The 27,815-nt window shown below is 35.0% G+C and overlaps 1 protein-coding gene across 1 annotated transcript; it reads right to left on the reverse strand.

Annotated features, from left to right (window-relative positions):
• Nucleotides 1–4,068: 4,068 nt before the first annotated feature.
• Nucleotides 4,069–27,772, reverse strand: LOC121371336 (endoribonuclease Dicer-like). Its single transcript, XM_041497149.1, has 16 exons — nt 27,423–27,772; nt 25,712–25,874; nt 23,477–24,885; nt 23,072–23,173; nt 22,384–22,541; nt 21,804–21,945; nt 20,585–20,660; nt 18,519–18,658; nt 17,126–17,305; nt 16,147–16,360; nt 13,004–15,639; nt 12,376–12,587; nt 10,274–10,529; nt 9,554–9,722; nt 8,949–9,024; nt 4,069–5,863 (listed from the first exon to the last, which is right to left on the reverse strand). Exons 1-16 carry the CDS (start codon nt 27,516–27,518, stop codon nt 5,701–5,703), a joined length of 6,192 nt encoding a protein of 2,063 aa, XP_041353083.1. The 5' UTR covers nt 27,519–27,772; the 3' UTR covers nt 4,069–5,700.
• Between the last annotated feature and the right edge of the window lie 43 nt (nt 27,773–27,815).

Below are 27,815 nucleotides of genomic sequence, written 5' to 3' on the forward strand. Positions count from 1 at the left end.
TTAGAGAATATGGCTCCACTGCCCTATAATATTAAAAAGATCTTTCATGCATAATCAAACAGCAAAGAAAACGGTTTCTAACAACACCATGTGACATTATTATTAACAACATGAAGACCATTTCAAAAACATTTGATTGGCTGCTTCACAGAGACGATCAACACATCAAATCTAAACTGTTGATTAAAATTACCACTACAGATACCAATTGTTAAAAATATGACTTGCATGTGCAAGATGAACAGCTATTAGCTGTAGTAACTGGTACCACTGTTGACAATGCTTACCACAAATCCTGTCAATGTAAAGAATTGCTGTTAATCCTGGCTCTGTGGGGTAGTCTGTGTACCCAACTCTTTTTAGTGTTAACATATATTTTTTTGTTCTACACACCATGACCTTCAGAAAACATTATACTTCCATATTAAGTACACTTTCTCTCCAGAGCCTATGTATCATTTTTGATTGGCCGTCAACAGGCTAAAATGACAAATAAGTTTCATGCAATAAATCATTTTTACTATTAGACACTGATAGATTATTCATTTTGATTTATTTTGAAAAATTTGATGTTAAAAACAATGTTTTGGCATTATTTATTGCCATAAACCTGAGTTCAAGCTAAAATAAATAACAATTACTTTAGAGGAGATCTGGTAATTTGATTATATGCCCCAAAACTGTGGGGGTAGGGATAAAATTGGGCTACAACAGGCTCTATGCACAACCTGAGATATCAAAATGATAATTGGATTGCTCATTGCACTTAATAAAAAAACTTTTGTCCAATTTGTGGACCTCTGCTTTCAAAATTGGTTGACTGAGAAGCTATCCGACTTAGAGCTATTTTCTAACCGAAAGTGATTTTTGCTTAAACTTAGTGAGATATGGTCATTTTGTACTCTGAACCCAGGTTTGTGAAAACGAATGAATAATGCTAAAAGGTTGTTAGTAACACCCAAACACTCAAAATAAATAATCCAAGAGTTTCTAATAATGATTTACAGCATAAAACTCCAAGTCTTTTGTCAACCAATCAAAAGTTAAGTTAACAGTCTTAAAGACTCACATACCCAAACTACCTCCCTCCACCCGAGCCTACTACTAAAGACTGATGTTAAGTTTAGACTTGTTTAATTAAAATGTGTTATGTGGACCATGTTATTTTGGCCTTATTGTGTTTCCAATGTTTTCAGATGTACTTGTTTTCAATGTGTTTGGAATGTGTAGTAAAATGGGTGATGACACACAAGTTAAAACTTTGTGAGGTACCTTGTGGAACAACTTGTAATGAAATCTAACATCTGCTCATGTAGTATTTTCTATATCCACAGAGTAATGCAACATATATAATAAAATACATAAGTATTTCCTAGCACAATATCTTGCAAACTATAAACGAATATGAATAAGCAACACCTTTTCCAAATTAATTTAATAAATATATTTATAAATATTTTATGCTCGATTGTGAAGACTATATATGAACAATTTTCATACAATTATTTAAACAAATCTAAGCAGACTTAATAATACAAACATATAAAAAATGCTGATACTTTTGCTATAAAATTGGAAGATGTTTTACCAGTGAGAATAACAATCTTCAAAGCAAAATAATTCACACACACACACACACACACACACACACACACACACACACACACACACACACACACTGTACGAGAAGGTGAAGCAATATCTGACAAATGGTTCTGAACATAAAATATCTTTTCAATGCATATTCTTGTGTAGAATATCAATGTCTATATGTACAATGTTTCTAGTTGCCTTAAAGGTTAACTTTACAAAAAACATTAACTATGAGCTATATGGTTTAATTCTATTTTACTGTATACTTTGTATTCCGAATAACAAGTAAAATGTTATTCCTACTTTTTCTTTTACATACAAATAAGTTTTGTGTGAACAAAATAAAATAGTTTTTCCTAGCACGTTTTACTATACTAGTAGTGCAGCACTGTGCCTCAACATCCAAGTTGAACCCTGTTGCCTGAGAATAAACATGCTTTTGTCAGTAATTTTTTTTGAAATGACCTTTATTAAATACATAGAAAATGCACAGCTATGCCCACTGATTATAATTTCACTACTGATTATAATTTCACTATTGATCAGAAGACAGTAATCTATTACTATCTATATGTAATGCAACAGATAACCGTTTGAGAGCAAATAGGTCATCGACAGTTTACTACAGTGTTAATAGGATGATGATTTCACGATGCCCCAATTACTTCCATTTGACTTGCTGTTGCAAAAAATGTACCGTATTATATAAACATCAAACTGAGGAGAAGGAAAAAAAATCAATATCCCATAACTTTGATCGTACTGCACACATTTATGTCGTAACCAAGGGAATGCCTCTGTTGCCACCTCCCCACTATGACCAGACACCTATTTTGTACATCAGATGCTAGTACCTCATATTTGGAGCCATCCAAACAGTTTGTTCCCCCCCCCCCCCAAAACTTCAAATATTCTTCATATGGAGCTAAATTGTAAATTATAAATGTATTATTAATTAATAAAATATCCCTGTAACATTTTTGCTACCAATTTTTTTTTAAAGCAAGCACATTTAAATTTAATTAAATTTTATTTCAAAAACAAATATGCCTAAAGTGTTTAATCTACCACAAATCTCTGGGGAAAACACTAAGTAGTATGCAACAAAACAATTTCCTTTAATCTAACAAGCTTGAAAAATACAGTGCAATAAGACGTATGTAAAATATATAATGGAAAAGTGTGCGATGGATAATTATTAACACATATCGGCTATAACAAAATGGGAAGCATCAAGTTAGAACAAATAAATAAAATTAAAATGTAACCTATCAAACATAACCACAATAATGATAGTTGATGAATTAGAGGTGTGCTTGGCAATTAAACTGAATATATAAAAATTAGTCCAATTATACGGAGACAAAATGAGCCAGTTCACATGTATTATGTTCAACAATCAATACTTATTTTGTACACAAGATTGCATGTTAATACCAACCCTCACAATCTACGTCAGAATTCATCAATGCCACAGTAAAAGTCTCTATGACAATTACTGACTTCATCAATTGATTCATGTTGAAACTTTCTGATCATGCTTTCTAATTATAATTCTGATAATATTTTAGTAAAAAAAATGTTGTTCTCATCCTTGCCATAATCTACCAAAAGCCTAGCTTGGTGACTTGGCGAACCACCTATATATTAATTCTCCTTTCATCTAGGATGCAGTGGGTTGGAGTAAGATATAATCTTTAGCTGGTGGCCAATGTCTCCCCTCAGCCCCCCCCCCCCCCCCCCCCCCCCACTTCTGACATCTATGAAAAGCAACAAAATAATGTTACTAGTAGAGACATTTAAAATACAACTGTCGAGGCAGTGTATTTTAGATGACACAACAAATTTTTGCCTCAATATTTGCTTTTGCTATGATAATTTTCAGAATTTCCATAAACTTACAATCTCAAATGCATGTATATGCCAAGAAAACATTCATTAAAATTCACCAAAATGTGAATAGTTCAAGACACCATCCTGTCTATAAAAATTGCATGAAAATATAATTGAAACACTAGTTGCAGTGTATTATGCATGTATGAATATATATGTGTGTGTGTGTGCATTTGTCCACTGTGAGTATGTATGTGTTTTTCTCCCATCCCTAGCCATGCAAGACAGGCGTAATCCATGATGTCAGCCCATGTGGAATAAATCGGTCTTGCATGACCATGTGACTTCTATTATTTGAGCTTATATTAACATTGGATGATGTCACGTAAACGGAAAAATAACGCAAGAAATGCTTTTCATATTTCATAAAAACAAGGAAACATGCTGTCATAATGAAATTATACTATCATTTTCGGTTTATACTTTAAGTATAAACCATTTTTGGGTACAATCTTTTCAATGGTTATGATTTATTTATTGTAAGATAAAAAATGTAGGTTTTTCACGTTTTCCCAAAATGCTTGTTTTTCATCTACTGGATGGGAGAAAAATAATCCTCCATTATGTATCCATGTGGGACAGGGCTATTCCACCCTCGGTAACATAATATATATAATATATGTACCCTCGGGTGGAATAGCCCTGTCTGACATGGACACATATGGATTCTTTTAGTCTTTCTATCCATCTGTGAATGAACAATTGTCACTGGGCACAAAGGAAAAGGGGAGGAAGGGGCTCACTGTCTGAGTTGATAACTATTGCTTCAAATATATTTCAACTGCATTACTCCAAATGAAGAAATCCTAATCAGCATTTTCATCTATTCATCTAGTTAATAGTCAGGTTAATTTAATATTCTACAAAGTACACAAAACACAAGTGACAAATGCTGACCTAGATTTTTATCACCTCAACACATTCACAAGAAAACATGCATAAAGAAAGATGTAAGAAAAGATCACATGAAATAGCGTTAGTTAGGAAAATTCACAAACTTACAGGTTTTTGACAAATGTTGCATAATACATCTTCCGAAATTGAAAAACAAGAGTAATGTCATGATTAATTTGATGCTAATGCAGCACAATGCCAGGAAGGATGGGAATTACAACTGTGAAATGAGATAAAAACATTTTTACCAATGAAAATACTTCACAGAATATGACAAAAGGCTGTAAAAGGGGTATAGGCACAGTAACACATATTTGACTAAACAAGATGTTTGAGTTTGTAATTCACCGTTATCGTAAATACTTATTAGGGTAACACAACATTTTCTGTATGTTTTTCTCATTTTGTTGTGCACTCCCAACAGTTATCAGGTCCACGATTTTACATATAATCACACTCAGTGTCAGATTTTTCAGCCATGACTACAAAAAAAAGTTTTAGTTTTAACATCTTTAGGAGTTTCTGTTGTTTTCCTTCAATAATTAGTTTAACTATCACTGAAAGCAATGGCCGACACTGACAGATGACCCTCGTTAATAAGTCACTTACTAGTAAACATAAAATATATTGCTATCACAGATTAGTTATTCGGTCATCAGCCAGCTTATTAAAATGCATTTTGCATTATATCATGTTTTCTACTGTCCAACGTCACTAGACCACATTGAACTTAAGAGCTTCTAGCTATCTAAAACGTTTTACTAAGTAATTCCAGTATGGTTTTTTTGTGTCAGGAAATATGACAAATGCTCGACTGGGTATTAAAAAAAATAGCCTCCACTCCCATAACACAAATAGTTCATCCTATCAGGTGATTCATGATACCAATCTGGAGTAGGACAAAATCCACAGAAGGTTCTCAGCCCTGCTAATGCCAACACTAAAATGAAAAAAAAAATAATAAAAAAAAAAAAAATAATAATAAAAAGAAAAAAATTACCAGCTAAAATTTCAAGATGATTATTAACTGAATAAAAAGTCAAAAAATAAAATAAAACAAATGATTACAAAATGACATAAAAACATAAGCTACAATAACTTGGCACCAAGAAATTAAATGTAGCTACACAAAGAGATGACTAGTGGAAGCAAGTAAATAACAACAGCAAGCAGACCACGCATATAACACTAACTGCAGAACACGCATATTACACTAATGGTAGAACAAGCCCGCAGAACACTAATGGCAAACCACTCGTATTACACTAACGGCAGAACACGACTGCAGAACTCTCATGTGAAATGGCCACCGTTAATCCGCTACACTAATCCTTGTTGCTGCATAGTGTGAATCATTCTCAATGCTTTCTTGGCAGCAGCACTTTTGGCAATTCTATAGTTGCGCCCTATACCACTGAAAACTCCCTTGCCCACCACGTTGACTGTAACACGGATCTTTCCTTCCATCGTTCTCTCCGGTTTCCTAGAACAAACAAAGACAAATATTGATTTATAGGTACAGGATATAAATGCATGAATAATTGCTACATCAAGATATAAACAAGACAAGATATGATAATATATTTGTCTGTGCTTAAGTGGTCTATAATAAATGTAGTTCTTTACAAAATAAGTGTATCTATACCACTATATTTATAAGAATGAAGAAAACCTATTGAACATATAAACACGTTCGGTGTTGCCGGTAGTTGCTTTTATAGATGTTTATCTCAATGTACGTTTAAAAAGACTTTTAAAAATTAACTTTAAAAATATTCAATTAAAACAATTAAATTAAAATTTAATTTAACAAATGTTTTTTTCTTTTCTTTGAAAGGCATTGTAATGAACATTCATTGATGTTACTCTAAACCAAGTTTCACTGATGTACGACTTAAGCTAGGATTCCATTAAAGCGTTGTGTTGCGTTTGCAGTATGCATTTGCATTAAGTTTTTTTCAAACTACGATTCCATTAATGCGTTTGCAGTATGCATTCGAGATATAAAAAAAACACCTTGACAATCCAGTTTCAATAATATCCAGTTGCAGTAAGGTATTCTGTCTTTACCACCACTGGAACAGGACAGGAAAGATGGCCCCCAGTGCATCAAAGATAACAAAGATATTTACATGAACAGGATTATTTGCTACTAAATATCCTAGTTTGCTATAAGATCATGTGTGATTCGAGGGGAAGACTGTCAAGAAAAAACAAATAAAGATAATTATGTTGCCTCACTTGCCTCAAGTTCAATTATTTTTTCTGTTTCGGTGACAGAAAATTATTTTGTTCCTCGAGGCATTTTGCCAAAACTAAAACACACGTAGGAAACAGGGGAATACCCAGGAAATACCCTCTTCCTGACGTCACTTCCTCCGTCCGTTTCAATGTGTTTGCATTCTCAATCGCTACATGGACCGAGTAATGCAACCGCATAACGCTACACTACTGCAAACGCATTAATGGAAACAATCATACATATTTCAACCTGTTCTAATTTTAACGCATACTGCAAATGCATTAATGGAATCGTAGCTTTACAGTTTGTGACAAGTAGAGATAAATGCAAAATGTTAATGTTGAGCTAAATACAAAAGTTGACATCACAGCTGCTAATAAGGAGATTCCTATATCTTGCCCCTTTTCTTTGTAAAGGCGAAACAAAAATAAAACATTTAGTTTAATTAATTCTACTTTTTAAAACAGTCAAACTTTAAGAACTATGTACGAGTACAGATTGTTGTCGAATACTGTACTTCTGTATTGTGCATCTATCTCTGTGTCAAGTATCTCTTTTAAGAGCAACTAAAACATTAATTAGGCGTATCATAAAATACTGTTTGTTTCTGGTTACCCGACCGACCCTAATTTGAACCTGCCGACCATAAAACTTTTTTTGTATATCCAAAAATGTTTTTTTTAAATATAACAACGATTTCCACGAAAACATTCCAAAACTATCACAAGCACTAATTTGGTGTCATTTAGGGGATAACCCTACTGTGTTTTCCGATTTGCGGACGTATATTGGTGGTTTGACTGTCGCAAATTTAGTTTTATTGGCGACCCGTTAGCCACAAAATGTTTTCTTCAAACAATTGATTGATGGAGCTACTTCCCATCAAATTGAAGTTCGGTAATTTTCGTGAGATATCGGGCGAAGAGTCGGAAAATTGTTTTCACAAATATATGCAATCTTTTCTGATTTACTCTACATCTAGCGTAGCGAGGTGTTCCGATTAATAATAATAATAATAATAATAATAACTATATTTAATGATTTACTCCAGCGACAAACTGGCCTTGTAGAAATTTAGTGACCTTCTGATAAACTAGGGGAGGGAATGTTTACCGATACTGATGGAGTTTACTGCCAAATCAAATAATTAAATATGTCAGTAAGATCTCGATGCGTTTCGTGTTTTTGTGTTTGATGTCCAATAGCCGATGACATTAAAGATAAAAATCAATGTGCTCTAGTGGTGTCGTAAATAAAACAAACTTTACTTTTCAACATTCATTTGAGCATCCTGAGCATTTGTACTGCATTTCTATTCATTGGACCAATTGATTGCTTCAAACCAAGTGTGTACTTTAATACTGGATGCATACAGAATAAAACTAACATTGCAAATTATAAAATTGGTAAGTCTACCATTTCTTAGATACACTAGGAAAGATAATAGTCATAACATTTTTTTTTAAATGTTATTGTTGGACAGATAAATATAGAACCCTTCTTTTCAGTTTTCATTAAAAGACATTGTTATAACTTATTTACTGGTTTCTATCCAATTAAGGTTCAACCAAGTCTGTCCTGGACCAGTACAGACGTTAAGTGTTAGTATGAGAGTAAACCTTCTGCCTACTATTAAACAGCAAGAGGTCTTTTGTATGTACTCTCCCACAGATAGGTTAGCACCATGTTACCCTCAAAATCAAAATGCCTTGCCTTTTATAAATTTATAAGTTGCCCATGTAAAAAGAAGCCTTTAAACACACTTATGTGGATAGTACTACATATTTCCTATTTTTGATTAAGTTATGAAATAGATATAGAAAATATAGGTTTTTGTCCTTTTGAAAATTGTATAATAGAAGAAAAAAAAACCTTATATTTAAAACTGCACATAAAATATGCCCACAAAACGTCACTTTACCATGCCTTACTTCATTTCTAGGGAAAACACTGTGATGAATGGTATTGTTGGTTTGCATAATGCATTTCTATACATGCAGAGGTTATTTTGGATACCGGTGTCAACACCTTTATTTAATATCCATAAATAAAATTATTTTCCAAAATAAAATGTTTTTCCTACCTACCTACCCTATATTTTTCCAGCATGTAATAGGAAACAAGTAAACAAATTTTTCCTGCCTTATATAGCTCTAAGCAAATCACACACTGAATATTCATCAAACATTTGACATAATATCATCCAGTTTTTAAAAAGTGATTGTTGCTGAGAATAAAAAGCAATAGTGTCCTCTATGACAATGTACTTATACCTTTCAACAAAATGAATATTATACATGAGAAATAAAATCAGGTGACTACTTACTCAAACTTGGCAGTCTCCGGTTCCATCTCCAGGAGTTCACGCACCGGCGACTTGGGGATACTCTTCAAGTACTTCTCTGAAATAACAGTAGCATGCAACTGTCACTACCAGGAAATAACAAGCTTACACAGTGAAGTCAGACCAACATACACCATTCAAAAGAAATGTCAAGTTACCATAATAAATTAAGACAATCTATTAAATGCCAGTCTACAATAGTAAGCTAATTTTTATGATCACTTGGCAGAGAACTCCCATGATGGCACTGACCCTTCCTTCAAGCCTAACATCCCAAGATGTTAATAATTTTTTTAAGTAGTCAGCTTTATCTACAGAACACAATAAACACCAAATGTGCTATGGTAAACTAATTTTTATGCCCATTTAGCAGATAACTCCATGATGGCATGGGCCCTTTCTATAAGCTTAACATTCCAAGATGTTAATTATTTTTTAAAATAGTCAGCTTTATCTACAGAACACAATAAACACTAAACATGTATGCAACTGTCATAGTAGTAGCCACCAAAAATGGTCGCCTGCCGCCTGTGAATGAACACTGCGATAAACTGTTGGCACTTTTTTAAAGAATACAAAGCACCCACCTATTTGTGGCTGCATGATCCCGTAGTAAACTCGCCACACAGTGTCCAGGGACATGCCACTGTCCAAGTAGATGGCACCAGCAACCGACTCAAAGATATCGCCAAGAGCTTTTGGAATTTCCAGCTCAACTTCCTCAATTTCTTCGTCATCATCTTCCTGTTCCTTGAACTAAAAGGTAAATGAAGAGTCTTAATAGACAAAGCTACCAATCATCCAAGAAGAATTATGTTTGTATCTAATATAACAGTGGCATGACATGTACAGGATGGTAAACTCCACTTAGATGGTAACAAGTCAGATATTAAGTGATCCTCAGTGTTACCTGACACCCTGAACTAAACATTTCAGATTTCACGTTTCAACACACTGTCATGTTGGTCATATTTATAACATCAGTAACAAATGTGTTTCAAACTTCCCTAGATCTATTATGACACTTCCTGTGCTATCTTATGCATTTGCCGTGATGCATTGAAAATGCCAGTTATTTTATGCCATTTTAAAACTTTGTTGTGCTACACATTTTATGTTTTTTTTTTTAAAACTTCACAAAATACCTGAATTATGTCCTCAAACTTCGGGGACAAAAACAAATGAAAATATAACAACATATACATTTCAGCAAACTTTAACTCGACTTCAATCATATTTTATAGTGGTCAGATAATTGAACACCAAGACTAAAAATAACATTCTGACTTGAATTACGAATAAATTACCTCTTCCTCAATATCAATTTCATCTTCTTTTTCTTTCTGTCTCGCAACAAATTTTTCAATGACGTGAAACAAGGCAGGTGAGATGGACTTGAAATATTTGTGGAAGTCCCACTTGACAGCTAGAGCTGCGAAGATGTTGTTGTTGACGAGGGCCGACCTGAGATCTGTGAGGATTCCGGGAGAGTACTTCTCAGAGTCCTCGTACAAATGTCTTGTTATCACGTAATCCAAAATAGCATCACCAAGAAACTCTAACCTACAAACATTGAAAGAATACAAGCAGAGATGAATCCCCATCTGTCATAAAAACAATACTGCATGCATGCTGTTACTTACTACTTTAAAGTTGCATGATGCTGATAGCAGTAAATTTACAGTACAGAGGTAATTGTGTTCCGTATGATGATAATTAACGGGTATGGCACCATACCCAAATGTTTTGCCAGATATTGTTTTTTTAAGTTAACTTTTTGACAAAATGAACGACTCTTATCATTACTGTATGATTTTCTTAACCCTAACCCTAGACTTAACCCAGTTCCTTTCTGGGGAAGGTCCCCCATACCCATGGTTGATTGTGGTTTATTCAATTTGTGCCATACCCAAAAATTTATTTCTGGCAGAAACACTGCTACTATCAAGTAGGGTCTCCATGAGTACTCGGGCATGTGTCGAGTCTTGCAAGACTCGAGTCCGTTCATAGGACTCGAGTACCCATACAAGGTGGAACACAATTATCTACTATAATACAATGAACAATGTAGGACAATAATTTCAGCAGTAGATAATCAACGATATAAGTTACACAATAATTATATGATCATGCGCTAGTTTCTCATTTTAAAATGACCGTCCGTTCTTAACAACACTGAACATATCAACCTGTTTCTAAATGCAATACAATAACATGATTTAGCATTCATGTTCAGCGCTGGAATTGAGATTCATAATACTATTTAACTTTATTCCTTAGTCTCATCATCATCTCATGTAAATGTTGGGTACTCGGGACGGAGTCGAGTTTGACCCTTGAGTACTTGAGACCAATATTCTGGACTCGTGGAGGCCCTACTATCAAGTTACAATTTGCTAAGCAAGTATGAGAGATCACCACACAATTTTAAAACATTAAAACATAGCAGTAGTTGCTAAAAAAAATTCAGTTGACTAAAAATATCACTAATCAAACTTTTAAAAACAAAATGTTACTTGCATTATACAAGCAATCCAAATAAAATCCCATAATTATAAATTTTTATGAAACTTTTTTCACTAGTCAGATAACAAAGTAGAAACTTATATACTCTCATTATACATTGAAAGCAAGTGATAAATATAGAAATACAAAAACCTTCCAATGGCATCCATGAATCCAGATTAAAGTTATACAACACTATTGAAAGTAACATTTGTTTAACAACACCGTAGCACTTTTAAACTAGGACTACTTGATGTACAGCATATGATTATTTTGAAACGTGGTCTGAAGTGAGTAGCAACCAATGCCACCATTTGGGCTACTCATATTGAAAAGCATGGGTCTTTTATGTGCACTTTCCAAAGATAGTACAAAACCTACCATGATCATCCTTGTACCAGCTGTCAGCCCCCCAAAAAACCCTATAACTTATTGGCTCCATCACCGAGCTATATTTTGCCCTACAAAAGCATTTACTGCTGAAATATTTTTAAATCAAACCTAACACAATATTATTCAATTATCCATTCAGAAGTAAACAAAAATGTGTCTGTCTGTCTGTCTATCTCTCTGTCTAGCCAGTGCACCACGACTGGTATATCAAAGGCCATAGTATGTGCTATCCTGATTGTGGGATTCGTGCATGTAAAAGATCCCTAGCAGGTTTCATCTCTGTGACTGTGTCAAAATTACCACGTTTGTATATCCAATAGCCGATGATTAATAAATTCAATGTGCACTAGTGGTGTCGTTAAACAAAAACAAAACTTTAAACACTCTCTTTCTCTCTCTCTCTCTCTCTCTCTCTCTCTCTCTCTCTCTCTCTCTCTCTCTCTCTCACTGCAGCTGTCCACTCATTAAAAACTATCAGGCTTAGAACAGTAGATATAAGATATATGCTTACCTCTGGTAACAGTCTGTGATTGTGTTATAGTGGTAAGAGGCGTGTGTGAAGGCCTGCAGTAGGTAGGAGCGGTCATTGAATGTGTAGTGGATCTTCTGCTCAAACACCTCGTACCCATCCAGCAGGTGATTCAACATGCTGAGTGTGCTCGACACATTTCGCAACAGCGGGGACTGGGGACATTTCAGCTCCTCAAACTCAAATTCACTCACCTAATAAACATTTAAAAAAAAAAAAAAAAAAAATCACAACCAGACATGAGGTATTTAAAAAACAACATATTCCCCCAACCATATATGAAGCTTAGATTTATAGAACCTGTTTAAACATGCAAGAAATTTTACCACAATTTGTGCAAAACAAAGATAGATAGAAACAGTTTAAAATAAGATGAAATAAATAAATACGATTCATCTTTTCATTTTTGTTTTTACTGCAGAAACAAAATGTTGAAGTAACTAACCTTCAAACAACTACCGAATTTTGGTCTCAAAATATTATAATATATATGTTGCATTAGTCAGGAGCACTGTTATAATGTGACATAACACACTGATTGCATCTTATCTATACAGCTGGTATATTTAAAATATTATGCATTTGCCCTCTACAACTTATTACTTAATACCTGTTGTCCTTCATGCTTCTTGAGTGGATCTGCTTTTGCTTTCTTGGAAAGAACTTTCAGGCCGAGCCACGACATGAAAAGTAGTGCAGCCTTTTTGCCGCAGGTGGTGAGGTAGCACCCGATGAGGGCCTCCACACAATCGGCAACACTTTTGTCTGGAATGCCATGCTGTGTCTGCAGACTGTATGGGATCAGACACTGGGCAACGTCGACCAAGTCATCAATCTTTTCCTCCTGTTGAATTTTATCAATTTCTTCCACTTCTTCCTCAAATTTCAGCCTTTGCAGCTTTTCGTCAAGTGTTTCGACAGTGGAATGTTGTTCAGAAGCACTGTTAGTTTTACCCGACTGCCCTAATTTTGCATTATCACATGGAATATGTGCATCTACAGTTTTCTTTGAGTTTATAGTTACTTCTTCGTATGCATCTTCGAATACAAAATTGGATAAATGTCTGTCAGTTTTGTATCCTAAATTGGCAATGAGAACCTTGGGTACCGGTCCTCTCCTTTTCTGTTCATTGATCACATAGCATGGTGGAAGCCAGTTTTCGTAAGGCTCAAACTTGGAAGAAACCATGCACTCAGCCAAGTAACTCTTGCGTCCAAGTCTATAGAGGTTATAGTTACTGACCTGTTTACTACGTAGGTAGCTCAACTTACCTTCGTGGATGCCAGGGTATGTACAATAGAGGTATACAGTGATGGCATACTTTAGAAACGAGTCACCAATGGTCTCAAGTCTCTCTAAACTAAAGAAATCATTAGCGTTTGACATGGTAAGAGCCTGAAGCAGGAGGCAAGGGGTTGGTCCGACAAAAGTACTGAGATCGCGATCCTCATCCATAAGAATGTTTGGTATTGTATAAACTTCTTCTTCATCTGTTTTTTCAACCGTTTTCTTCTTTTTGTTTGTGACACCCGAGTCACCCCACATCCCAAAATCGGTGTCTTGGTTTAGATTATGTGCATTAGACTGAAAGACTTGTGGCTTTGTATCACAGTTGGTCAAGTCATCTGCTGACTTGTTGGTTCCTGAATCTTTATCTGATTTTGAAGCAGAATCATTATTCTCACCAAAGACCTGAGTATCAGCTGTTCTGTGTGCCTCCACTGTGCTTGGATCCTGAGATCCATCCACACCAGCGACAGAAGATGAAGTATCAGATTCTTTCCAATGATCAGTTGAACTGTGTTCGTCATGATGAATTATGGCACTTGGGTTTTCATTATTGGTCAGAGATGAACTTTGCAACCATTCTGACTTAACAGATTCAGAGTTGTGTTCACAGTTACTGGAAGTCGCTGCAACAGTAGATGGCACTAACGTGTCGGAATTACAAGAGTGAACATCACAGAGACAAACAAAATTGACATCGGTTTGGATATTATTATTGTGAGGCAGGTGTTTCACATCATGACACATTTCTGAGCAGGTTGAAGCCACATCAGGACTGGTTGCATCAAGATGGAGATCATTTTGCATATCTTGATAGGGAGCAGTATGATCAGGAAGGGCGGAGCATTCAGAGGTCTTGAGCAGATGCTGCTTGAAGCAGGTGTCTTCATGAGATTCTGGTTTTACTTCAGTTCCCACAACAGGCCCATCTGATGGGACCGTGTTGGTTTCACTGCTGGAGTTTGAGCACCGTATGTTATTATTTTGACCATCAGGTTTACCACTGTCTCCGGTATCGAAACAACTGGAATCCGAGGCATTAGATATTATACCAGAGTCGCTGTCGGAAGATAAATCTCCTTTGTCGTCAGACGATTTTCTTACTGTTATTACTACTTTGTCTGCTGCCGTTTCACACGGACTGTTCTGGCTTTCTGCATCAGATGCAAGTTGATTATCCGCTTTGCATTCAGTAACTTGACTAGAAGTGTGGAGATCACTAACACTTGAGCATGGACTTTCTGAGATCACTGAAGCTTTACCTTCAGATTCAGCTGCATTTTCCACCTTTAGCTTCTCGGGACTAGTTTCAAAGCCGAAGTCAAGCTGAGGAAATGTAAATCCTTCAGGCAGATCCACAATCCCGATCCCAGTTTCCTTTGCAATTCTCTTTCTTATCTCCTCTGCCAGGAGAAGGTAATTGAGTCTATACAAGACAGCAGGAAGGCAGACAGCCTTTCTCCAAAGTGATGCTGGGAAGACATGGATGTCACAAAGCTCAGGCACCAGGATCTGTTTCTGCTGAAGATTTTCCCGTCTAGCTCGCTTGGTCTCTGCACTGCTGGTCGGCAGGGCCACACCTTTTTGATTCATATAACGTGGTGTCAGAAGATTAAGCCTTGCTGATGTATGATCCACGTCTAGTAATGGCTGTTCGGTATTGGTAATACTCAAGCCATATTTTGTGGTGTAATATTCGTTGAAGGTCTTGTACAGTTCTGGTGAGGGGAATGGACTCAAAGGACTCAGATCATGACATATTTCTGCTACATAGAAGTGCTGGGGCTGGTCTATATTCCTGTATGACGGCATCACAACAGCATCACTAAAATCTTCCTGCTTGAACTGGAATATTTCTTTTTTTGTTTCGCGGGCAGTTTTCTTGTCTACATTTGTTTTCAATGAGGTTTTCACCAGGTCAATGAAATCCCATTCAATGGGTGTCTCAGATGAAAATGCTAAAAGACAAAAACATTAAAGTTAACATCAGTTATAACCTAATCTCTACCAGAAATCGGAATTTAAAAAAAAAGATGATTTATAATAAACCTAGTCTTCTGTGCCTACAAGCACACACTAGGCTGTCTCCTACAAAATGTGAAAATTTATGTCCGTTCAAATCACTAATACCAAAGCATAATTTTTGAAGGTTGTTTGAAGAGTACTAATGTATCTCGTTGTGTTTGAAAAAAAGAGAAAAGTAATTAAAAAAATTATAACATTTACAAAATCCTGATATATATTTATTGTTTACAAAAACAAAACAATGGTGCAGAAATATTGACTAGTCGAATTTTGAATTCATTATTTCATTTGATATCAGTGTAACCAACTGATCACTCCACATGCTGAATTTAGTAATAACATACAGCAATGCCCATCAAAACAAAAAGAACTGGCAGATCAGTAACAGCTGAATTAAAATGTAATATTCTAAATGTAAGGAACTGTGACATGGACTTCACCTGTGTTGAGAGGAACCAAGAGGTAGCCAACGTCGGAGGAATCTGGTGAGAACTCCATGGGATCTTTCTCTAGATGCAGAACGCTGTTGAAGACAAACTGGTGGAACAACCTGACCTTGTCCAGGTCGGCCTGGCCAATCCGAGCATCGTCCTTCAACAGCTGGATAGAAACCGTGACCTTCCCTGACCGTGTGTACACTGGGAATGTAGGCACCTACAACATTCAAGTAGTTCATCTTAATGGTCATAAATTCTTTCAATGTATCACAGATGATCTCACTTGTTCTGGTCGGCATCCTACAGAAGATACAGAGAATTTCATTCTCTACTGTCCTTGGTACAATGAACAAAGAAACAATTTCATGTCAAACTATTTACATCTAAATTATAAAATGATCTTATTGGGAAGTCCAGAATTTAGTGAACAAGAAAATGAAGAAATGATTAAAACTACTTTAAAATTAATTACTGCTACTAAACGTTTTTGCTAAAATTAACACATAAATTTTATGCTACACATCTCCCAATCCAATGTAAAAGTTCTCTGCAGTTTTTTACTTACTATACACACACCCTTTTTCTACCTCAACTCTTTTTCTTCCTCTTTGTTCAAGTCTATGTAAGCCTGTTATATTTTAATATGTATCCGCTTGTAAAATGTAGGGAGAGTTCAAAGTAGTTCAAGTACTTTATATCGGAGAATATTGGGTTTTTTTTTTTTTTTAATAGCAACAGTTGCTACTACTATTTAACATTAAAGAATTTTGTAGTGATCTCTGAAACTTGTATATAGTTAAACATTCATTCATTCGTTCCCTGACATCCTTCTCATGAATCTAAATGCTGTGAAAACTATTAAATACACAATGAGAAATACACATATGACATCTGTTTATAATATGTTAAATAACAGAAAATAAATCTAACAATACTATGTTACGTATGTATTAAAACATTATGGAAAGAAACACAGGCTTACATTTGGTATTGGTTTTGTAGTAAAAATTCCAAAAGATTGTGTGGTCTTTTCTGGTGCATAGATTCTGCGTCCTCGAGTGTTCTGCTCATCAGTGATGGGACCAGTCAGTTCCATGTAGATGTGATAAAGGTAACACGGTTCATCAGCTTTCAGGTGGCTGTTGATAAACGCATCTGCAGACTATAAAAAACACCCAAATGAGATTTGACTCTCTTACAACCAGGGGGCGAGGCGCTGCCCAGTGGTAAAGCACTTGCTTGATGCGCGGTTGGTTTGGGATTAATCCCCGCCAGTGGACCCATTGTGCTATTTCTCGCTCCAGCCAGTGCATCACGACTGGTACATCAAAGGCCGTGGTATATGCTATCCTGTCTATGGAATGGTGCATATAAAAGATCCTTTGCTGCTAATCGAAAAAGAATAGCTCATGAAGTGACGACAGTGGGTTTCCTCCCTCAATATCTGTGGTCTTTAACCATATGCCCAACACTATATAACTGCAAATAAACATGTGTTGAGTGTGTCGATAAATAAAACATTTCCTTTGTTCTTCTTTTACAACCATAGATAGCTAATGTTTGTTTTGTTTAACAGAACCACTAGAGCACATTGATTAATTAATCATCGGCTATTGGATGTCAAACATTTGGTAATTCTGACTCGTTATCAGAGGAAACCCGCTACATTTTTCCATTAGCAGCAAGAGATCTTTTATATGCACTTTCCCACAGACAGGAAAGCAAATACCACGGCCTTTGACCAGTTGTGATGCACTGGTTGGAACGAGAAAAAACCCAATCAGTTGAATGGATCCACCGAGGTGGTTTGATCCTATGATGCAAGCACCTCAAATGAGCACTCAACCGACTCAGCAAAATCCACCCCAATAGATATAGTAATAAAACAAACAAGAATATAAATAAACTGAAATAAAAAAATTTCATTTAGATTTGCATTTAATACTGAATATAGTTATGGTTCCTACCTACCAGATTTTCATAAAATCAATACAGGACTTTTCTACACACATATTTGGTATGACGAATCACGTAATTTCATATACTGGATATCCTACAATTACCTATAATTGGGTTTTATAAGAAAAAACCAGATTGTCAGATCACCAACTTCAATGGATAATTTATGCATGTTCACGTAACCACCAGGGATATTTACATATTTATATCGGGTAAGATAATTGCCAATTAACTTTTTTTACTATAATTTTCCCCTTGCCATGACAAATACTATTTTGCAAAAAACACAAAACAAACAAACCCTAAATTGTTTTCATTACAACAGAAACAGAAAGGGTTACAAAGTCTACACTGTCAGACAGTCTTTTATTTTTGCTGAAAACCAAATAGAAATGTTCGTTATAAAAGGTTGTTGCCTTTTTAAAGTAATACTGCTTCCTCTTTGTTGTCCCAGGTCGAGCCTGACCAGGCAGATCTTCTTCGTCATCCCACTCTTCATCCTCCTCGTACATGAACATCTCCTTACCAACCGGCATCAAGTTGTCATCCAGCTCGCCTGAAACAGATCATAATACACCTTTAATACATGTAATAATATATAACACAGCCCGCCTGAAACAGATCATAATACAACTTTAATACATGTAATAACATAAAACACAGCTCACCTGAAACAGATCATAATACACCTTTAATACATGTAATAACATAAAACACAGCTTGCCTGAAAGAAATCATAATACAAATTTAATACATGTAATAACATATAACACAGCTCGTCTGAAACAGAACATAATACACCTTTAATACATGTAATAACATATAACACAGCCCGCCTGAAACAGATCATAATACACCTTTAATACATGTAATAACATAAAACACAGCTCACCTGAAACAGATCATAATACACCTTTAATACATGTAATAACATAAAACACAGCTTGCCTGAAAGAAATCATAATACAAATTTAATACATGTAATAACATATAACACAGCTCGTCTGAAACAGATCATAATACACCTTTAATACATGTAATAACATAAAACACAGCTCACCTGAAACAGATCATAATACACCTTTAATACATGTAATAACATATAACACAGCTCACCTGAAACAGATCATAATACACCTTTAATACATGTAATAACATATAACACAGCTCACCTGAAACAGATCATAATACACCTTTAATACATGTAACATAAAACACAACTCGCCTGAAACAGATCATAATACACCTTTAATACATGTAATAACATATAACACAACTCGCCTGAAACAGATCATAACACACCTTTAATACATGAAATAACATATAACACAGCTCACCTGAAACAGATCATAACACACCTTTAATACATGTAATAACATAAAACACAGCTCACCTGAAACAGATCATAATACACCTTTAATACATGTAATAACATATAACACAGCTCACCTGAAACAGATCTTAATACACCTTTAATACATGTAATAACATAAAACACAGGTCACCTGAAACAGACCATAATACACCTTTAATACATGTAATAACATATAACACAGCTCGCCTGAAACAAATCATAATATAAATTTAATACATGTAATAACATAACACAGCTCACCTGAATCAGATCATAATACAAATTTAACACATGTATGAATGAATGAATGTTTAACGACACCCCAGCACAAAAGCAAAAATACACATCGGCTATTGGGTGTCACAAATGGTAATAACATATAACACAGCTCGCCTGAAACAAATCATAATACACATTTAATACATATAATAACATATAATACAGCTCGCCTGAAACGGATCAAAATACAAATTTAAATACACGTAATACATATATAACATTTCCAGCAATTTAAGGATTGTCTGTTATTTCTTTTACATTCATTGGGGTATGAAAAACAAACAAAAAAATCATCTGCAAACTGTGTGAATAGCCAAAGCCGTTCTCACATAAGTTTGCAGATGATTTTTTTTTTTTTTTTCATACCCAGATAAACGTAAAAGAAATAACAAAAAATACTTATAATTAAATTTGAAACATACTTACTAATAGCACTGAAAGTTCATATTTTATTTTGAATTATTTTTTGGTTCTTGAACAATAATGCTCAGTAAGACAAATTACCAATATAAAGTGACATTATTTTCATGTTCATTGAGAAATGAACACACATTGCTACAGCTGGACCAATGTTATGACATTAAATTGCAATGAATATAAGGGAAGTTTTATTATTTACAGATGTAACACCACCAGGAACAATATACAATTCCATCCCAGGACCTTGATTTTCACCCAATGAACGAATAAATGAATAAATGAATATTTAAATACACACTTGCACACAAAATGCATTATTTACTGCGTGTCAAACTAAATATACATTAAAACATTACATGATTATAAATTGATATCCCCACGTCATTAAAGAATAAACACCAAACGAATCGGGAAGAAATAATTACTGACCTGCTTTATGAAGAATCTCACACATTTTGAGAGCAACAGCCATTTTTGATAGCTTCTTTGAAGGCATAGCAGGTCCCTAGAAAACATAAATATTATGTATCAAATTGCAAATTGAAAGGGAGAAAAAGATATGCCTCTTTAATGAAACCTCAGCCACATTTCAAACTATTTGGTGTCTAACTTCTGGCAATGGGAAACCTGATGCTGCCATACACAGAGGTCAAATTTCATTTTGGTAGGACACGGCAAGTGTTGCTTTCGGTTTAATAACAAAAATTAGGGCACCAGGCCAAGTTGAAGTGGCACGAAGACAAACTTTTCCTTCATGAAGGCAACTTATTTTCTATCAAGTTTCTGAGACAAAAGTTATTTCACCGTATGGTCATGGACTCATGTTTATTTCTGATACAGATATATGCCACAATAAAGTATTTTACAAAGTTAATAACATGTAGCATATATGCTACATTTTTCATAAATGCCCAATGTAGCAGATATGCTACATTATTAAAAGCATATACAAATAGCCCAATGGTAAAGAGGTCGCCTGAAACATGGTGGGTTTAGGATTATGGACCCATAAGACTATTTTTTGTTCCAGCCAGCGCTCCAACTCTGATTAACAAAGGCAGTGGTATGGACTATCCTGTCTCTGGAATTGTGCATTTAATAGATCCCTTGCTGCTAACTGAACAAAGTAACCCATAGTGGTGACACCAGGTTTTCTTTCATTACGTATGTGGTCCATAACCATAAGCCCAACACTGTGTTCAGTTTGTCATTAAAAAGCATTTCAGTCTTTTTTTTAGAACTGACACCATATAACCGTAAATAAAATGTGTCGAGTGCATCATTAAATAAAACATTTCCTTCCTTATTTCTTTAGAACTATCATTGAGCTACATTCCACAAAATGTTGAATTAAAATAATATGAAATATACTGTTTGAATTTTAATAATGTTTTATAGAATGCAATCATTCCACATAAAGTGGAAATAGTTTACTACTAGCCAAGAATTGAAATGATAAGACTATTTGCATGATTTCCTGTTTACACAGCTTAATTGCATTCTGTACACACACTATGTTAAAATTTAAACAAACTTTTAACTAATTCTGATGTTGATACTGAACAACAGTAAGTGCAAAATCACATGATTTAGAAACATCATACCCACAACAGTATGTACACTGTCAGGATCTGCGTGATCTACTCACAAGAATTTCTTCTTTGATTGGAGAATTGACTGGCAGGCGAAGAGAAGCATGGTACAGTGGAGGTACAGAGTCAGGAAGCTGGGAAACCATGCAGTGCGGAGTTAGATGAGTGAACGCATCACTTGGTAGTTTAGCACAATATCTGCAACACAAAGCAGTCCAAGCCAATGTTAGGAATCCATAAAGTAATAATAATTAAATAAATAAATCAATCTGAAATAGCCAACTCTAGTGACTAAAACAATCACATTTAACTAAAATAACCTACATTTTCAGGTATCTGTGCAGAAAATTGTGTCACGGATGGTGGTGGTGGTGGTGGTGGGGGGGGGGGGGGGGTCTGCTCTGTGACAAGTATATGTTTTAGGGAAGGTTGAGTCACAGTACTTTGAAATATATTGAAAAAAAGATGAAAATTTGCTTTGAGCAGAAAGGTTTCGACTTCAAAACCCCCCAATGCATCTGATTTCCATGTTCATTGATAACATATATAGCTACTGACTTTTCTATTTCCGTTGACACTAACACACTCACACACACACACACAAACTTACAATGTGACATCTGTTTTGATACTAACCTATTAACTAAACCAATAGCTGACAACATAGTGACCTGAGGTGACCCAAACTCTGTCTTTGTAAGATACGGAGGTAGAAGATTTACGACAGATACTGGGTCAAGTTCCTCTTCCACTTCGGTCTGGTCTTTGATGCCTCGACCAATGCCAATGAGTACCTAAAATAATAACACAATTAATTATTACAAATCACACTATATTATTGTGTAAAAAAACAACACTTGAGTGTTTACTGAATTTGTATTAGAACCAAGTGTGCAAAATACCAAATAGCTTTGTATTGATGTGATAAAACTGAAAAATTTACTTTACTAATGGATGTCTTAATGTACAGGCAATGTAAGGATAGTTTATGTATCGACAAAACATACTTGGTAGATTATACTGAAAGCAAGATATATGTATTAATAAAACTTATTTTTTTTATACAATGAAAACAAAAAGTATATATTGACAGGATTCAAACATACTTTACATGGCATTTTATTTGACTGTCCAAAACGCTCAACCACGACTTGTACAAAAAAGAATGCCAATTAACCATAATCAAGATCAGTCCTGTCAAATACTTAGATTGAAGGCCAATGAAGGCATGAAATCTCACATGATTAAGTGTTAAACAAGAAAAAAGATCCCACACATATCATACACTCATGTACTTGACATTCACATATTAAATTTATCTTACCTCCTCAATTCCCTTGAATATAGCAAGCTCTTCCGAAAATGTTTTTTTCTTATCTTCATCTATCAGAATAACATATTCTGCTGCCCTTGCTCGTGCTCTACCCTGAAATACGATTATTATATATTTTTAATATTTTATTAACAAGATTAATAGATTAGAAATTAAGTTATTGAAAAAAAATCTATATATAATATAAATTGAAATGATATACTCTAGTCTTTGTTTAAACTTTTGTTTATACATTCAATTTTTTTTTTTTTTTTAATACTAATAACACAACCATAAGATATAACAACAACAAAACAATAATAACAAAAACAATTAACCCTTTTCAGAAGTTACTTTAAATAATTTCCACTGGTATTTCCCCTCCCTCTCCCGAGTTCTAAACCCACCATTCATTACCTTAGAAAGTGTGTAAGATTTGTAATCTCGAGGTGGATCAAATCGGACGACAAGATTGCACTTTGGGATATCAACTCCTTCCTCGAGGACATTAGTGGAGACCAAAAGATTGAGATCCTGCATGCGAAACTTTCTCAGCACTTCTTCCTGCTTTCTGTACGATTTCCCTGTTTCTTTTCGCACCACGCGGCTTCTACCACGCTGATTTGTAACATGGCTGCTACGAAGGAAACACAAGTTCTCGTCCCATGCACACACCTCTTCGATCATTTTGTTAAGAGCAAATGCAACGTATCGCTGTTCAACAAACACAACACCTACAAGATGCTTTTCTTCTTCGACAAAAATGTTAGACAGGTTATTTTCGGTGTTGGTAATATTACCTCTTTTCACAGCAATATGGATTTGTTTAGATGGTCGGGTTGATTTATCATAATCGTCATCAGAATCAGACAGATCCATGGAGTCGTCATCAGACATGTCTGAATCATCGGACATTTCCATGTCGTCATTGCTAATAATCATAAAATCGAGTTCTGGTTTGTATTTTCGAAGCAGACGTATGAGCTGACTAACTTTAGGAGTGGTATATTCAAGCAGCTGGTCAACGTCGTAATCTGGAGTAAAGTTCTGTTCAAACACGCTAGTAATCAAGCGCATTTGACTAGCACCGTATCGTAGAAAGCGTTTATGCAAAGTGATGGATTCATTTTTGTCTATCTTCTCTAGCTGTGTGACAAGCATTTCGGCAATCCGTGCAGCACACCATGGACCCAGTCTGTACAGAATATTGTGACACTCGCACAAAGCATTTTCAGGTATCCTCCTGGGGTCTCTGCGGGTTTCTGCTTCATAGTCGATCTTGCAGTCATGCAAGAAGTAAATAGCATTTTCTATGATGGTACCAATTTTCGAGACAAGGCCGGTTGAATCTTCTCTGCTCTTGCATTCATAGACAAATTCTTTAGGCCTGGAGCCATACCTTTCCGAGGTGACCAACATGGATGTCTCTGCTCTGGAATGTAACGTTGTCTCTAGCGATGTGATGGTGTTTCTGAGTAAATGAGGATCGTGGCACCGACTGCTAAGTATGGAAGTGGTCAAGCCTAGTATCTGAGGTGGGTTTGTACACTGCTCGGTGTATTTCATGATATGGATGTACGAGTGGTTATCAACTGCATAGTGACAGTCATCAATGATGAGGAGGCTAATGTCAGACAGGGAGAGGTGGTGGTTCTCTAGGGCGAACTGGCACGCGTCTGCCGTCATGATCAGAACCTGGTGGGACCCCATCTCCTGCTGCCATTTGTCGGGTAGCCAGCTCTCAATGTTGTCGTCAATGGTGTATTTGCCCACCGTGAGATCGGTGTGATGCTGAAGAATAAGAAACTGGTTTTCTGCTGCCACTTCTAAAAAAACATATCAGAGGTAAGGCTTAAAAGAACATGAATAATGCTGTATACAAGTCACATCTGAAATCGGACAAATGAAGATCCAGTAAAAATGTGAACAGTACATTATACGAAATCATATCTGCCCAAACCCGAAACACATATTAATTATAATCAGAACATGCTAAAAAATTCAGAAGTGACTAAATTGATCTCTTGTGTGGAAGTTACTATATTCAGCATTTGTACTAGATCTCTACACAGTTGCTACCTATTATTTGTGTGAAATATATCAATAGATATCATTGGCCAACTTTTTGTATTTAAACTAAGACTGGAGGAACATACATGTCAGAACAGACCACAATTACTTTACAGTTTTACCAGTTAATAAAGTGTGAACAGTCAGTCAATCCCTATTTATAGTTTAGTTAATAATAAATAATGTTAGCTCTTAATAAATTATTTAAATGCATTTAGTAGCATTATTTATTTAACAATTAGTTTTGATTTTAAGAGCACAGCCAACACAATTTGTTTAAACAGTCGAACAAATGAATATGGATATAAAATGGTAACTTTCTTTCTTTACCAAATGTGTATGTACTGCATTCATTAATATGCTAAATGTAAGATCTACTGCTTCCATAATTAATAACTGTTAATCATAAGCAAACTAGGCCCCGAATGTCGATGGCTTATTTATATATGACAATATATGATATTGCTACAGCTACAATGGAATCCATTAATAATTTCTGACAAAACTCTGTTTACCATTATAATGTATTAAAGATTATATTATGCATGTTTTTTTAATATTTATTTCAGCTCATCCACTAACCTGATACAGAAACATACAAAGTACGCTTCCCTCCATCTTTGGGTGTTGGTCTGACATGATGAGCCAACTCTTTGATAACTAAGAGGGCAATGAAAGCCTTCCCTGAGCTACTTCCCAAACACACGATCGTGTTCTGATGAAGTGCTGAGTCCAGCAGCTCCACCTGAGAAAACCACAAACAAATGTCAGAAAACATCTACTGTACAAAAATAGTAAAACCAATTTGTCTCTCTTCCAGTGGGACTAGTCCATAACACCATTAACATATATTCATGTATTTTAAATTTCTTATTTTTCCTTATTATAGTTAGTAACTTGTAATTCTTGACAAACTCAGCACATTTAGAAGTATATGTAATGATTATTCCGAAACATGGTTGAAAGAGGAATAAAATTGGCTACCCCTATTAAAAAGCAGTGCTGAATCTTTTATATAAACTTTCCAACAGACAGGACAGAATATACCATGAGACACAGGTAATGTTGAGTGGGATAAAAACTTGAATCTATGGAGGGAGACTGATCATATCAATTATGATCCATCAATCCCAAGCAAGTACTTTACCATACACCAACAATTCACCCTGTATTTGTACAACTAATCTTGATTTTGGGTAACAATGCTCACAAAGTAAATTTTTTGTAACAAATGTTATAATAAAAAATTATCAAAATAATTGTTAATTAATAATGTTATTATAATTCACTGCAACCAATGTGACACACTGTAATAATGTTGCTATGGTTAAAAAAACCAACCCCACAAAAAAATCCAACCCCCCCCCCCACCCAAATGCACTAAAATTAATTTGACAGTAGGTAAAAAAAAACCCAAATCAAAACAAAGCAAAATTTTGACACTTATAAAATTAAAGCTGGGAATTAAAACACATTTTGTGGGTATCAATGAACAATATAAAATAATTTTGTGCTTTAGGAACTTTAAATCTATCTGTGGCTTCATACCAATTGATTTTTAACTCATTTTATATACATGTAAAGGTTATTACCAGTGTTTCTGGATCGTCAATATCATATACGGGTATTAGGAATAAAAACTGTATTATGAGAGGCTCTGACAAACATAATACATTATTTTTATTCCTAATATATGATACTGACGATACTGAAACACAAGAGGGTTATATAATCTCAAGTTTAACTATTTTTTTGTAAAATGTACAAGCAATTTTAATTCTAATCAGCTATTATTCGATATACAAATGATGAATATGTGACGCAGTGTCTTTTTGAATAAAAATGACATCAAAACATGAACGACTTCAATTTGGGTATCCTTACATAAAAATAAACTAGTGCTTAACGTTTTTTGTTTTGTGAATGCTGCACAGCTTTCAGTGTAAAGTTGCTATTTAAATATTTTTGTTTGATGATTATGAATGCATACATCAATTATGGAGTGTCACCGTAGTACGTTTGCTTATATGTCAATAAGTGTAGTGCAGTGACCCCAATAAGTTACATCTAATTTGCAGTTATCAAATTCTCAAAGTATGTGATCTGAAAAATACCACCTACTTTTATTACACTGGATATGCTAGAAAATATGTGATAAATATATATGATACTGATTCCATATAAATTCACATGCTAAGAAGAGCTAAAACTTAACTCTTCATGAACGAGTCTCAGTGGAGTGATTTAAATGGCGAGGTGTGTTATTACTAAAAACAGCAGCGTTATTTCATACCTGATAAGTACGTGGTGTAAACGTATCTGTAGGAATGTCCTCATGTCGCAAAAACTTGGGAAGTTTCTTGGCAAATTCAGGCCCCACCTTGACCATCTGTAATAAAAACAAAGAATAATAAGCAGGGCAAATTCAGGCCCCACCTTGACCATCTGTAATAAAAACAAAGAATAATAAGCAGGACAAATTCAGGCCCCACCTTGACCATCTGTAATAAAAACAAAGAATAATAAGCAGGGCAAATTCAGGCCCCACCTTGACCATCTGTAATAAAAACAAAGAATAATAAGCAGGGCAAATTCAGGCCCCACCTTGACCATCTGTAATAAAAACAAAGAATAATAAGAAGGGCAAATTCAGGCCCCCCTTGACCATCTGTAATAAAAACAAAAA

This window comes from Gigantopelta aegis, chromosome 4 (genome assembly GCF_016097555.1).
Source record: "Gigantopelta aegis isolate Gae_Host chromosome 4, Gae_host_genome, whole genome shotgun sequence".
NCBI classification, from domain to species: Eukaryota; Metazoa; Mollusca; class Gastropoda; order Neomphalida; family Peltospiridae; genus Gigantopelta; species Gigantopelta aegis.